Source organism: Leucopleurus acutus (assembly GCF_964270905.1).
Source record: "Leucopleurus acutus genome assembly, chromosome: 5".
NCBI lineage: Eukaryota > Metazoa > Chordata > Mammalia > Artiodactyla > Delphinidae > Leucopleurus > Leucopleurus acutus.
The window spans coordinates 88,091,498-88,106,399 of record NC_139147.1 but is presented as its reverse complement, the minus strand read 5'-3'; the positions used below and the strand labels follow the sequence as shown (position 1 = coordinate 88,106,399).

Below are 14,902 nucleotides of genomic sequence, written 5' to 3'. Positions count from 1 at the left end.
CTTCCCAAAGAATGAGAGTGAGGGACTGGAAAGAGTGAAAACGAGGAGAGAAAACCAATCCAAGAGTGAAGGTGATCTGGTTACTGCGGTAGAAAACTGCAGCTCCGTTCCACTGGGGACTCTCCAGGAGCTATGGAGAATCACTACATGGAACACAGCTTGGAATTATTCCCCCAAGACATAAAAATAGGGAGTATTTATCAGCTGGCTCTTGATCCTCATTACCAAAGGGCTGCCACATAGGTTATTAACACCTTGACGCTTACAGGTTTGCACCTATAACAGAAAGGTTAGAGTTCCTTCCTGCTTTCCATCCTGCAGCAGCAGAGGAGCTGCGGGGCAGAGAGCAGGCTTGTAGTTCCAGAAGCCCCAGAGGAGTCCAATAAAGGGTGGAGGCCCGGCTGTTTTTGCAAAGTGGAGAGCTCATGCCCCATCCAAAAAGTGTAGCCACAGCTCACACATCATCATCTGACTTATACAGAAATGCTGCCCAATATGGCCAGAAATCCAAATTTTTATGGCAAATCCATTGGCTGTAGTCTCTTAGGAACTAATTCTCATTTTTCTAAAACACTGTGGGGCTAGAGAAAATATATCTGCAAGACAAATTCAGCCTTAGGCTGCTGGTTTGTGAGCTCTACTTTAAAAAGACTTTGATTTAATTATATGACAATAGGGAAGCAGTGAAGGTTTTAAAGGCAAAGAATGACACGGCCAGATTTGACTTAGGCTGCTTCCTCAGATGCTTGGCTTTTACTCTTCAGGGCATCAGTCTATGAATTCCAAAAGTGGCAACCACCTGTGATAGGGCAATTACAAGGTAGCACATAAATCTCTCTTGAAATCCAGCACAGGCCACAGTTTTTCTAACTGGTAGTGACTCTGTAGAGTCCTTGAACCCAAAGATGAATTCCTGTTTTCCTCGCCAGCTACCAAGTGATAAAATGGTGATCACACGCAAAGAAACATGAAGCTGCTCATTTTCTTTCCTGGTCCACTAAGAAGGACTTGGCAGGAGGGCATGTGGATGAAATATATGGCGGCATCAGGCCACAGCCATTCTGAGAGTGCCCATCTGCAGAACACAATGAGCATTTCCTAAGGCCTTTGCTTATGAACCCATTGGGTGGATACCGTGCTGCCAGCAATCAAAGAGAATTCCTAAGGAACAAATTTCATCATCCTCATACACAGGTGGAGGAAGGGAACAGAGGAAAAACAGCATCACACTCAGCAAACGAAAATCCCCCAGGCTGCTGACTGCGAGCCACTGGCACTAGAGGAAAGCGACAGTGGGTCCTCACGCAGAAATAGAGGCACAGTTCTTGTCCCAGGGAAAGGCTTTGCCTTATAATTTTATCCATCCAAAACAGGAAACATACAACTAAGGTGTCGCTGCTTGCCTTTTAAAATACAATTCTGCTACAGCAGTGAACTCTTCACTTGTTTTAATTCTCTAGCGTGTATTTTTAAGCTGTAACGGGGGTGAATAAATGCATATCTAGTGTCACACATGGAAGAATTTAGCAAATCTGGGCTAGAGATGAGAACATATGGTTAAATAAGAAGCACTATAACAGACACTAAAAGTAAAGGGCTTAGAAAACTTCTCCAGTAAAACATAAAAGCTACATACTTAGAGATACAGTGAAATAGGTTTGGAAGGATGCACATCATGCTGGTAGCACGAGTTACCTCTAGGAAGGGGAAAGTGGGGTTGGGGAAACGGGGATTTTAAGGAGCATTTTCCCTTTTCAAAAGTGTTGGAATATTTGACAGTGAAAATGTTTGTATGTCTACTTACGTGATTAAACATGAACTTAAGTAATGGGAAAAAACAAATTTTTGAGAAAGTTCCTTCAGGTCACATAAATACACTTCAAAATAGCTGATCCAGTTGTGATTTAATGCTCTGTTCTATAACTTATTTGCAAAAATGCAGCGTAACTGGATAGGTGAATAATTATTCCCAAGACTCCACTGAAGGTCAGAAATGTTTCCAATTTTAGTGTTGGGCAGAAAAGCCCACATCACTAAAGGGACAACATCCCAAGTTCCGTTTCTTTGGGAAGCGGCAGTTTTTATGCACTCAAATCCTATGCCCTGTCCAGTAAGTGGGTGGCAGCTTCCCCCAGGAAGAGCCCCAGACTGGATGCTGAAAACGGAGTGCTTCACAGCCCACTGAACACAAAGCACAGAACCTCAGCATCCTGCAGTGCGATCTTTCTTAGGACTAACGTATGCTGACTTTGTCAAACTGCACTTTTTCACTCAAAATTCCAAAGTTTTCTTAAGTGGAAAGGAAATTTTGCAACAAATTTTAAGAGAGATAACATTAACAAAGTGCTCTTTAGAAGATTATCTGATATATAGTTAGTGCCTTACAAGTGTGAGTTAAGCAAATTAAGCTCTAGGGACTAAGAACTAATTGTACTTAAAATAGGACAAAGCATTTGCTCAAGTGTTTTGAAAATTTCCTGCAATAGAAATTCCATCATAATATCTACCTGCCTGCTCTAGCCCCTTGTTGGTAAAACTGTCCTTTCGAAAGAGCCGTCCCAGTAAAAGCCAAGCGACACACACAACGCAGCCACGGCTGTTTTGGTCCAAGCAGTCATTCTAAATCTTGGCTACATATTATAATCACCTAAGAAGCTTTAGAAGTCTCTGGAGACTCAGGCACATCCTAGAGCAATTAAATCAAAATCTCTGGGGAATGACCCAGGCATAAGTTTGCTGTTATTGTTATTGCTGTTGGCTTTAAGTCCCCAGGGGATTCAACTGTGGGACTGTTTGAGGACAACTGATCAAACTTTAATATGCCTACAAATCCCCTGGAGATCTTGCATAAAGATATGTTCTAATTCAGTAGGTCTGGAGTGGAGTCTGGGATGCTGCATTTGTAACAGGTTCTGAGGTGATGAAGCAAGGATCCAGTTTCTAGAGTCTATTGAGATAAATTTGTAAAATCCACTGCAGTATTGTTTCTAAAAAGGAGATATTGAAAAACCACCTAGACGTTCATCAACAGCAGGATGAATTCAGACAGTGGGACACTATATAGTATTTAAAATGAATAAATTATAGCTAAATGTGTATATCAATAAATCTCAAAAACAATGATGAGAAAAAAGAAAAATACAGATATCTGCATATTGTGATGCCATTTATATTAATTTTGAAAGCATAAACAACAATATTATATATTGTTTATGATACATGTGATACTAATATAGTAATGTACGTGGAATAATAAATACCAAGTTCAAGATGTGGGTTTATCTGGGGAGAGATGAGATTAGAATTGGGAAAATGTACACAGTGGGCTTCAGCTGAATCTGTACTTCAAACTATCAGAATAAAATATGGCAAAATGTTAGGATTTGATAGTGCTGGCAAGCTTTGTGATGAGTATATGTATGTCTGTTTGGTTTTCCTCTGTATTGCATATATGAAATAATTCATAATTTTTAAAAGTTTAAAATTTTTGTACACCCATTTCATAGCAGCATTATTCACAATAGCCAAAAGGTAGAAGCAGTCCAAATGTCCATCAACAGATGAATGGATAAACAAAATGCAGTACATACATACAATGAAATATTATTTGGCCTATAAAGGAAAGGAATTCTGACACATGCTACAACTTGGATGAACCTTTGAGGACATCATGCTAAATGAAATAAGACAATCACAAGAAGACAAATACTGTATGATTCCACTTACATGCGGTACCTAGAATAGTCAAATTCATAAAGACAGAAAGTAGAATGGTGGTTGCCATGCTCGGGGTGGGGTGGGGGGGCGGGAAAGAGCATTTTTTAATGAGTTACATAGTTTCAGTTTAGGAAGAAGAAAACAGTTCTGGAGTTGGAGGGTGGTGATAGTTGTACAACAATGTGAATATACTTAATGCCACTGAACTGTAGACTTAAAAATGGTTAAAATGATACATTTTGTTATGTATATTTTACTACGATTTTTAAAGGTTTTTAAACTTAAACAAATCACAAGAATATATACATCCATCAGTAGAGGACCAACAAAAGAAATTTTGGAAATTATACAAGGGAACACCACACTGTCAAAAAGAATGAGATCCACATGTGTTGGTATAGAATGACTGCCAAGGCACATTGGTCACTGGAAAAGTGTATGAAATGCCACCATTCATATTGCATAGAATATCTCTGGGAAAATAGCTAATAAACAGGTAACTGTGATCGCCTCTGGGGAAGGAAACAGGGAAGCGTGAGATCAAGACTTATCTATTCAAAAAACTCAACTGAGTTTTAAATGATCAATTCTCTAAACTATCCATACTACTAAGAGGGATGAAAATAAATAACTAGAATTCACACCTAATACCTCAATTCTGAGTAACTGAATGTTAGAGAGGTTAAGTGACATGCCCAAGAGCACACAGGTAACAGAACTGGAACCAGTTATCTTAGTATGTACTTTTCTAAACATTTGAAATATTTAATAAAAGACTTAAAAATGTCTCTTTATGTACTGCTAGCTTACTGAGGCAGAAAACATTATGTTCTCCAAAATAAATTATGTTTGAGAAAACCTCAGTATTATCTAGTTTAGTTTGTATATTGTCAGCATGATTTACACGTCTGTTAACATTTGTCCCTGTATATAATTTTTAAATTTTCAACCATCTTCTTTGATGAAAGATTTTTCTAGTCCTTTCCTTCTAGTTTGGGACTTTTGTTGACCATCATTTTAATGTAGTTTCCATGCTTGTTGTTCACATACCCAAAAATGTATGGATAATGGATTCCTTAAAGCAAAAATAGACATTTTTAAAACATCACAAAAAAATCATAGACACATATGCCTATATATACAGACATATACATACATATGTATCCTGAATCCAGATCTGCCACTTTTCCCACTCTGCACACTTTAGCAGATAAAGCTGTAAAAGAATACACTCCTCAATATCTCCCAAAGACATATCTGCCTTTGCTTTATTTACGGATAAAAAGTCCTTTCCACCACTAGGTGTTTTTTAGCCAAAGATCCTGCTTCAAAGGTAGTGTACCAACCACATTCAAACTGCTAACTGCAATATTTAAAGAGCCCACAGGGTGGCACTATATACCTTTGGTCAAAGTCCATAACCTGGTAAACCATTTCCAGAAAACGAGGATAGAGAAGAGCCTCTATCATCAGCAAAGATTAAAAAATTGAGGCTAATATGAAAGACATCTTGTTCCTGTCTGGAGGGATGGCTGCCAGCCAAAACACATTTGAAGCTCCAATTACATACTTAAAAACTTATCCAAAATGCCAAGCAGAAGTTATAGACTGCCTGTGGTGGAGCATATTTCTTCCAGTGGCAAATTTCCGTCTGTTCCTTTGGACATACTTCACTACAAGTATTTGATCATCTTAAACATATTTCCATCTTTCCATCTACTCCCCCCAATACACATCTCTCTCTCTCTCTCTCTCTCTCTCTCTCTCACACACACACACACACACACACACACACACACACACACACACACACACACACTATGGAGTGTATTTTCAGGCGACTTTTGTTTTCTGATACAGGGTAAGAACTCATAATCACATCTCTATTAAATAATATTTATACTTCAAAATAGTTACCTGTCTTTATCTTTTTCTAAGTTCCCAATTTTCAACAGTTTATGAATGTCTCACTAATAGGAATAAAACTTGGTGGGTTAAGTTTCAACTCAGATGATAAAAATCTTAAAACTTATCACAAAAAGATCTATTTATGATCTTAACAATCTTGTATCAATTTATAACAGACTGGGAAAGTTCAGTGTTAGTCTTTGCCATACAGGTAATTTTAAAAGATAACACCCCATGCTTGACCTTGAATAGATTTTCAGCAAACACATAAGCCTCAGAAATGCCTGAAGAAAGAAAACCTGACAAGCTCAAGTGGTTTAAAACTCTGTTTTTATGCCCATTATCGTGGCTTTCTTTTAAGCTAAAAATCTCCTGTAGATGATTTAATAAAATGTGACGATGCCTTGAGTATTTTACAACACACAGACAGATTCAATGCAATCTGTTCACTTCATTCAGAAACATTTTTTCTGTGCAGACACAAGAATTTTTCCCACGACAGTAAGCGTATGTGTCTTGCATCCCAATTAAAAAAACCACAACAGCACCTTCCAGGCCTATAATCTTCTTTTTAAAATAAGCATTCAAGTTCAAAAGCACGTTGCATACAGTTAACCAGGGTGCTTAAAAGACCATACCCCAGTAATATATTGTTTATATAAGCTGATTATATTTGCAAGAGTATTTTATATGTGAAATACACGAAAGATTAGCGGGCATATACGCTTTTTTTTTCATATACGCCTTTTAATATGTGTTTATTTCCAGAAGCAGCAGTTATGGTCCCGCTAAGCAACTTTTCTCAGAATTTGAAGGAAAGATAAACTTTAAAATACATCAATAAAATTGAGAACTCGCTCCAGTCCCAGGTGAACTCCAGTGATGGGGGAAAGGGGTAGGTAGTGTGGGCAGCTGGGTCAATTCTACTGCAAGCCCAAGTAGCTGACAATACTCTGCATGAGTTCAAGAAGCAGGTGGTGGAGTACATGCAGACTGATGAATCCACAACCATCAACAATCTGCATCAAAAATAACACCTCAGCACCTCAGTGCTGACAATGTACCTTCTTTCCTTGATCTCCAACTCATAAGCAAATGATGTGCAGACAAGACTCAGAAACTCTTTTATTAAATTGAACGCAAAATGACTGTTATAATAATGTCAAGCCTTTATCAGAAATCAATACATAAGTGAGTATACACAGCCAAAATGAGCCATCAACATAAGCAGTGTAAATTTTAAATAACTTTCAGATTTCTCTATCCAATATGCTGAAGAAAATAAAACCAAAAGAGCAATTTCAGTTTCACAATTCACAGTTGAGTGGTTTTAATCCCATGACACTTCTGTCATTTATGTAGCCTCAGAACACAAACAGATTTCCAAAGTGGTGACTGGCACATAGCATATACAGCATATACAGATGTTAAACCCCTGTATGACATTTAGGGAAAATTGTAGGAAACAATCCCAATTTCATACAGTGTTGGCTGGCATTTTTTAGCTATATCCTTTACCAGAGACCTTGTCCTAGTGAAACAGTAAAAGCAGTTTTAAAAGTTTGCCATGCCATTAAATGAAGGGTTCTAAAGCCTCCTTGGTTTTCCACGATTTTATTCTCTAATTTAAAACAATGACTGCGCTAAAATGCAACATTAACAGTGAAAGCAAAATCAGTTTTGCTTCTGGATCTAGAGCATACATCCAAGAGAGGCAACTTATTGTCCTAGCAGATACATGAAATGCTTTAGAGCAGAGTCTGACATACTCTAGTAAGGCATTTCAAAGCAGACACACCATACCCAAAGTAAATTATTACGGCAGCTGAGGATACCACAAGGTGAACACCAATTAATACAGAATAACATGAAATTCTTACAAAACGACACACTAATTTACAAAACCACAGAAATATGCTCAAGTACCAAAAGAAGGCAAAACGATGACCAGCCACTCTAAAAGAGTTTTGTTCCCATAAATGCCAGATTTTTCAGAGTAGAAATAAACTGCTTTATATGTGCTTTGCCCTAGGGTAATATCGTTCGTCCAGACACATGGGGTTACTTTTCCTTAAAAAAATATATCATGTAGAGAATATACATATAATCAGCGATATAGAACATTTATTTTCACTAGTGAGGGGGTCACTTAAGCACTTACATAGAAAGAGTTATGAATGAATCAAGAAAGTTATATAATGCAAAAGGAAATCTGATAAAACCTGTATTGTTAGTGAGATTTTTAGCAGTTGCATTGACTTAATGAGGAACTCTGACCATGGAAAAATCTTGAAGTTCAAAGAACTGTGAAATGTCTAAAAGTGAAAGTCTAATTAGTAAAAATACATATTTTCATTTTAAGGGCCCCAAAGGAAGTGTTATTTTGAAAGCCATGAATTTTATCAAGCAAGCACAAGAACATGCATCAGGAATACTGACGTTTCAGTTCTGACTTACCCGCTGAATCTTCATGACCTGCAATAAGTCACTTAAATTCTTCCGATTTTGTCCACAAAAAAATTGGCATAAAAATAAAGGCATATGTCAAAACTTTTTCCTAAACAGTACTAGAGTAAAGCTGAAGATGGTTACTAAGGCTCACAATTTCAACAACTCATCGTACAGTACAATCAATTTTAATCCTGCTAATTATGGCTAAGAGAAAGCACGGGCAATTACAATTCTCAGGGAAGTCAAAGGCTTTAGATAAATTAATGGTTCCACTTTCTAAACTACTCAATCTGATCCTGTAGAGTTGATTAAAACAGCTAATAGTCTATGGGGTTGACTCTTTACTCCTCTCTACTTTCTGGTAGAACATGTGAAAGTAGTAAAAGAAGTGATACCATGGAGAAAAGCAGCAGTAGATTGAAATGAGGTATAGCTGATTTAATAAACCCCAATCAGTAATTTACAGTTTTCTAAAGAAGCTGCATAGTTCAGCAAAAAGACATCATAAGAGGAGGGGTAAAGAAAAAGTTCTTGTCATGAAGCTTTAAAATGTATGACAATTAGCATTTAAAACGACCAACACCAGAAAACTTCAGTTTGAAAAGGAGTTGTCTTCCCTCACTCTAAGCACATACAGAAACTGAAAGTGGTAGGCTAAAGTCCACAGGAGAAAAGGACATATGTTAATTGGCTCAGGTTTTCAACTTCATACACAGCTTTTTAAAAGATGTTAATATGCAGACAAATATTAAACTACAGTTAATGCCACCTATGCTAAAGTGTTTAAGGGAAATGTCTGAAATTTACATTAAAATGTGTATTTTTTTAAAAACTCCATTGTTTGATGGATAAGTAGAGGGATAGACAGATATGCAGTAATACAAGTACTGGAAAATGTTGATGGTAGAATCTAGTGGTAGTGTATTGTAAAATTCTTCAACTCTATGTTTAAAAATTTTCATAATAAAATGTCAAGAAAAATGTTAATATTTCTACAATAAAATTAATTTAGCAGTGTGTTTTAAAGACTCAAAGTACTCAGGCAATTTAAAATTTTAAATTAATTGAAGGAAAATTTTGCTTTAAAACACCTTGAACCTGATTTGTGAAGATGCCTGTTTTTAATGTAGAGACGAACTAGCACAATTAATAAGTATTGTGAAGACAGTCTCTTCACACACTTCATTTGCAAATACATAATTCTATCCTCTCTACAGTATTAGATAAGTTTGAAAAAGACACTGGAATAAAGTTTTTCCAGACTTCAATATCAAGCTCTCCCAATCCACCACACTACTATTCACTAAATATAAACGTAACACAGATCAAGGCGAAAAACAAAAATCAATGACTGTTGCCAGCCTGGGACAACTGGATTCATTTTCAGGATGTATGGTTCCTGATCAATAATGATACAGTCTTAATATCAAATTGAGATTGCATAAAGAAAAAAAAAAGATGTAGAACACAGAATGTGTATAAAGCTTTGTTATTCCAAGCTCCTGTTTTATGAATCGTGATTAATGGCAATGGCAATTAATGGCAATAATTCTATCATCTCTTGATAATTCTATCATCTCTTCTCTCTGTGAAATGCTAAAACTTGCTAAAGGCACTCATATTCTGGGCTTATCAAAGACAGGGTCACATGGTACCATAAGCCAGTATTTTTTTGGTAGCTACCCAGAAAGGGAGTTGATAAATGATCCTCCCATTCATAACAAGAAGGCAAAGTCAAACAGCTATCAGTAGAAATATCATATGAGAAGCTATTTACACAGCTATTTGTCCATTCAGTTAGATTGATAGTAATAGCTCACAATGGCAGGGGTCCACCACCAAAAAACTAAAGCAAAACATTCTTTATTATGCCTGAAGCTCCTGAAGGGTGATTTTGCTGGTTAAAAAAAAAAAGTTGGTAAGGTGGAGTATTTTTAAAATATCTGCTCAAAAGCCTGCATTAAACTTTTGCTTATACTGACAAAACATTTCTCTATCTCTAAAGCAGCTCTGTTGTCTTTAGTACATGTCCCAACAAGTTTTTTTAGAAGGTACTTCCAGCCTATGTTCTGACACTGAGGAAACAAAACAGATTAGGTTCCAAATCCATCACTCCTAGGCCTCTGTGTAGAGGATATTATGCAGAACAGTTACCTGTCTCCCCTGACACAAGCAAGACTCGTTTCACATGGGTCACTGGATAGTCCTCAAACTGCCGTTGCTCATAATCCCAGCCAATTCAGGAGTGAAGGAATCATTAATCCCACCACTAATCTATCTACAGAGGAAGATTTAACCAGATATAGATATATACATATATCCTTTTATCCTTGTTCAAAGTGTAGATAGTGTAGCTACAAGCAAGCACACCAGTACTGGAGAACAGCTCTGTAAAATAAAGTGGAAGATCTCATGCTTTCCTTTTAGTTGTTTAAGTAAGAGGGACATGGGGATGATCTCTGATAGCCATGGTTCTTCATTCAATCTCAGGGTTTCAAAAACTCTAAATGGTTTTCTAAGTTTACCAACTAATGAAAGGGGCAATAGGGAGGAGGAGTTGGAGGCAGAACTTTTTCTAAATGAATCGTATAAAACAAGTATTCACCTTGCGGAATTCCGTGCAATAAGAGACAAGCAGACAAACGTCATAAACAACATGCACGTATTTACAAGTTGTAGTACGTGATACACAAAGACAAGACCAACACAGTGTTTTCAATGTGGGGTCCAAAGGATTACATGGCACACTCGGTTTTGTAGCTGAACATTTTTGAAAAAATACTTCGAAGGCATAAGCAATCCAATCTTTTAATTGGAACACCAAAATTTTTCCTTCACAACTTCTTGCCCTCGATATCTTAGAAGAGTTTCTAATTGTTATCTTTGAACACTGATTTTTGAATGACAACTTACACAAAGATATTCACAGAGAAAAGAGACGTTGATGCTCTGAGTTCTTCTTGCAGATGATTACTGGAATCTACTTACTTGACTAAAGGTTTTCCATTGGTTAGGCCTCTGTCCATCCTTATATACAGAATATAAAAAGATACTAACATGATTCCTGGGGAGCACAGAGTGCAAATTCTAAAGCACAATAAAGAGCAGGACTCGATTTCACTAAATGAAACCAAATGAGATCACGTATCACTGACTGCAGTAGTAACAACAGCCTTCTTTGACAGGGAAAAAAAAACCACTGTCTGTAAGGAATGCATGAGTATGAGAAATTGTACCATGAAGGGATGTATTTATTTAGGCATTTCCTTTCTGACACCTTTGTCACACTTTGTTTCACCTATGGAACACAGGAGAATATTGCAAGGTAACAAGCTCAAAACATAACCCACTGTCACAGAGATGTGTGATTTTTTTTGGACGTGTATGTAACCCTTATAAATGATCATAGAAGTTATTTATCAACTTCCTAGAGTTTGGAAATTAAGGAGCAAACCCAGCTATTGTAGGCAATATGGTATCTAAAGTGTCATATAAAACAAACACATCACTCTTTTTTAGTGCAAAGAAATATAACAAGTAAGAATTAACACTACAAATCTAACTTTTTTCTTTAAAAGAAAATGAGTTTATGGATTCATAACATCCATTAAGGGCACTGAGAGATGAGAAACCTGAATATGCAAGGCCAGGAAAAACATTAAGGCCTTAAGTCCTCTGCTGTTATATATATATAATGAAATTGTTACGTGGGGAGAGTGGAGGGAATCCTTCCTTTAATTTTATTTGCAAAGGAAAAACCGAAAGTGGATGAATGCCACTTTTATAAAATGTAAATTTTTATCCACAATCTTTTACTGTTATCTAAGGATTCAATGAAGTCTTCTCTATGGTATCACATAAAGCTATATGTACATAGTTTTATACATATATGTGTGTGTATATATATAAATACATATATATACACATACCTATACATGTGTATACATATATATAGTCACACATACAGAGAGGGGAAAAAATGAGATCTTTAAATAATCACAGAACCATGTGGTCAGAACTGTCATATTAAAATCTACCAAAAAATTATACTTAGCAGCAAAATGAGTAACCTACGGACCAATAAGATAAGCTCTAAATTGCCCTAAAATAATCCATTATACTTTATAGATTACTACAAAAAGGGTTATTATACTAAGAGTCACAGGTCTACATAGAACCTCAACAGAATATTATTTCATTCTTTTGTTTCTGGGAGAAAATAAAATTACTAAGCAATTTTACTTTTAAAAAACCACCACTTCAACAGAAGGGCAACTTGGTGGTGTACCAGAGGTTAATCACAAAACTTAATTTTAAATATGGGTCTAGTATTTAAAAATTGTTCAGAAGTACTAAAGGAGAGGAATGATGATTATAATTTTCCTTCTTCTCATCTCTTTGCCTACAGAATTTTCAAGGAAAAATAGGAGTTTTATTTTTAATTAATAATATAAGCAATCAAAAGTGAATTTACCATAGTACACAGATACTGCTCAATATAAACTACCTGGTGAACATGGCCTTTCAAAAGAAGTATGGATGAGCACCAATCTTATCCATGTAAATATAGTAAATATGTAAAATATGGTTAATGGAAGTTCGTAGAATCCTCCATTATTTAATCTAGATATAACACTAGAGCTTCTCATTTTAAAAACAAAGAACAAAAATAATAATGCTGTTGAAATTATCAGATATGAAAGTAATCTATAATATATTTTTATTATCTTCAAGGAAGCTAGATTATAAAGAATAATACCAAAGTTCAGGTATTTTTCTATTGGAAATGATGATACTAAAATTTGATTAACTTTTTAAAACAATTCTTCTCTATCTCAGAAATAGTAAAGGTGTGGTATTTTTCAGGACAGTCAACAAACTAGCAAGACAAAGAAGAATGTAAGTAAAACGTAAGGATCTGTTTACCTAAAAAGTCTACCAAAACAAACATCAAGGGATCTGAACTTACAGTTGAGACCATCATATAAGTACATGTTATTATCATCAAGTAACTCTAAATTGAAATATCAAACACATTTCATTTCCTAAAACCAACTGAAAAAAACGTATATATATTTTTTAAGTCACATCTATTCTAAACTCATTGGATATTCAAATGTGAGTCTTGGAAAACCCACAACATAGCTGGGGCATGAAAATGAGCTTATTGGATAAGCTAATTCAACTGGGGGAAGAAAAGAGGTGGGAAGAAGGTGAATTTAAATTTGTGAAATTCACAACTGGAAATGAAGTTTCACTGTTTGGACGTACACAAGCACATTAGAACTGTCTGAATCCAAGAAAACCTGCATTTCAATAATTGGAGGACATGATAAAGAGAAAAACTGTCCTGGGAAGGACTCTAAAGCAGTTTTACATAGTATATCCTACTGACAATGCATTGAGTTGAGATGGTGATTCCAAAGAAGCCTTGGGAAACTAAAATCTTTGCTTATCTGTTTTTACTATGATCTGAAGCAAGAACTCAATAAAATTATTTATTTAGCAGTACGTAACACTAAAATTGCAGAAAAAGATGAAGTTTTTAAATAGCTAAAGCTCTAAGTGGTCAGGCTACTAGTTGACCAGAACTTGGTCAAGATAAAAAGTTATTTCTCATGGGGTAGGTAGGTCACAGGCTTTAAGCAGCTCAACACAACTGACCTGAAAAAGCATCATGACTTAAGCATGTTCTCTTCCTTCCCCAGTTTTGACACCTTGTGGTACCACTGCAGGTTAGGTGTATTAACATTAAGCAGAGGAATGTACTCATATCAAAAGAACCACAAAGCAGAACATGTTGACAGAAGGCAAACAACAGGCAGGACAAGCTGCTCTATCTTAATATGACAATCACTATACATATCCCAGATTCTCCATCTCATTCCTGTACCGCTGTTCAGACACCTTGCTTTTATGTTGCTTGCTCTCTAAATGCTGCCGGAATTCCATTTCTTCGCCGGCCCCAACATTACACATGGAGCAGTAAAACTGGCCACTTGGAGTAACGCACATGGCCAGATCACGTGGAATTCTCTGCCGAGAGCGGGGATTGAAGTAAGGACCTGCTAAAGCAAGAGGCAAAAGTAATGTACTCACTTCAGCATACTAAGTGAATGGTGGTCTGACCAATTATCACCGTAATTTGTAATTCTAAGCTCAAAGTATAAAATTCACAGATTCCTAGCTTTAAAAGAATGTAAAGTTAATGGGTGTTTTAAATTACAATTTTATACAGGTTCAACCTAAAAAGCTAAAATGATTCCTCCAACTATCGTCAGAAATGTTACTGTAGAGCCAGACCCAAACTCTAAATGGCAATGTCTCTGAAAAGTAAATATAATTTAAAAAATACTTTCGTTTCCAAGCATTATATAAAAATCTGTATAATTATGCTAATTCTTTAATCCAAAAATTCTAAGAATTATACTAAGAAAATGTTGAGAATTTTTGCATAGAGATTTATGAGCAAGGACATTTATTTCATCAGAGTTTATAAAAGCTTTTTTGGGAGGGTGAGGGGAAAGGAAAGATCCAAAAATATAACTCGAAAAATCATGGTAATGAATGCAATGAAAAACTATACAGTCACTAAAAACAAGGTTATAGAAAACTCTTTAGTAACAATATTTGATTATAATATGCTATTAAGTAAAATAAAAATATCACAAAATATGATTACATTTCCATTTTACAGAAGTAACATACACAAAGAATTGGAATGATGTATACAAAAATGGTGGAATTATTGATAATTTTTTTCTTTACGTAACTGACTTCTTAAGTTGGACCATTAGCTCAATCATTTTCTGCTTTTCCTTTCTAC

At 35.8% G+C, this 14,902-nt stretch overlaps 1 protein-coding gene across 4 annotated transcripts in view; it reads right to left on the bottom strand.

Moving 5' to 3' along the window:
- Positions 1–9,646: 9,646 nt before the first annotated feature.
- The window catches only part of ZMAT3 (zinc finger matrin-type 3), a 29,067-nt gene continuing 23,811 nt past the window's right edge, over positions 9,647–14,902 (bottom strand). For 3 of the 4 annotated variants that reach the window (XM_082839038.1, XM_082839039.1, XM_082839040.1), the window contains one exon: positions 9,647–14,144. In XM_082839038.1, coding sequence (XP_082695164.1) covers positions 13,933–14,144 — 212 coding nt within the window. In that variant the 3' untranslated portion in view covers positions 9,647–13,932. The remainder of the gene's footprint in view (positions 14,145–14,902) is intronic. The other variant, XM_082839041.1, reaches the window with a different exon arrangement.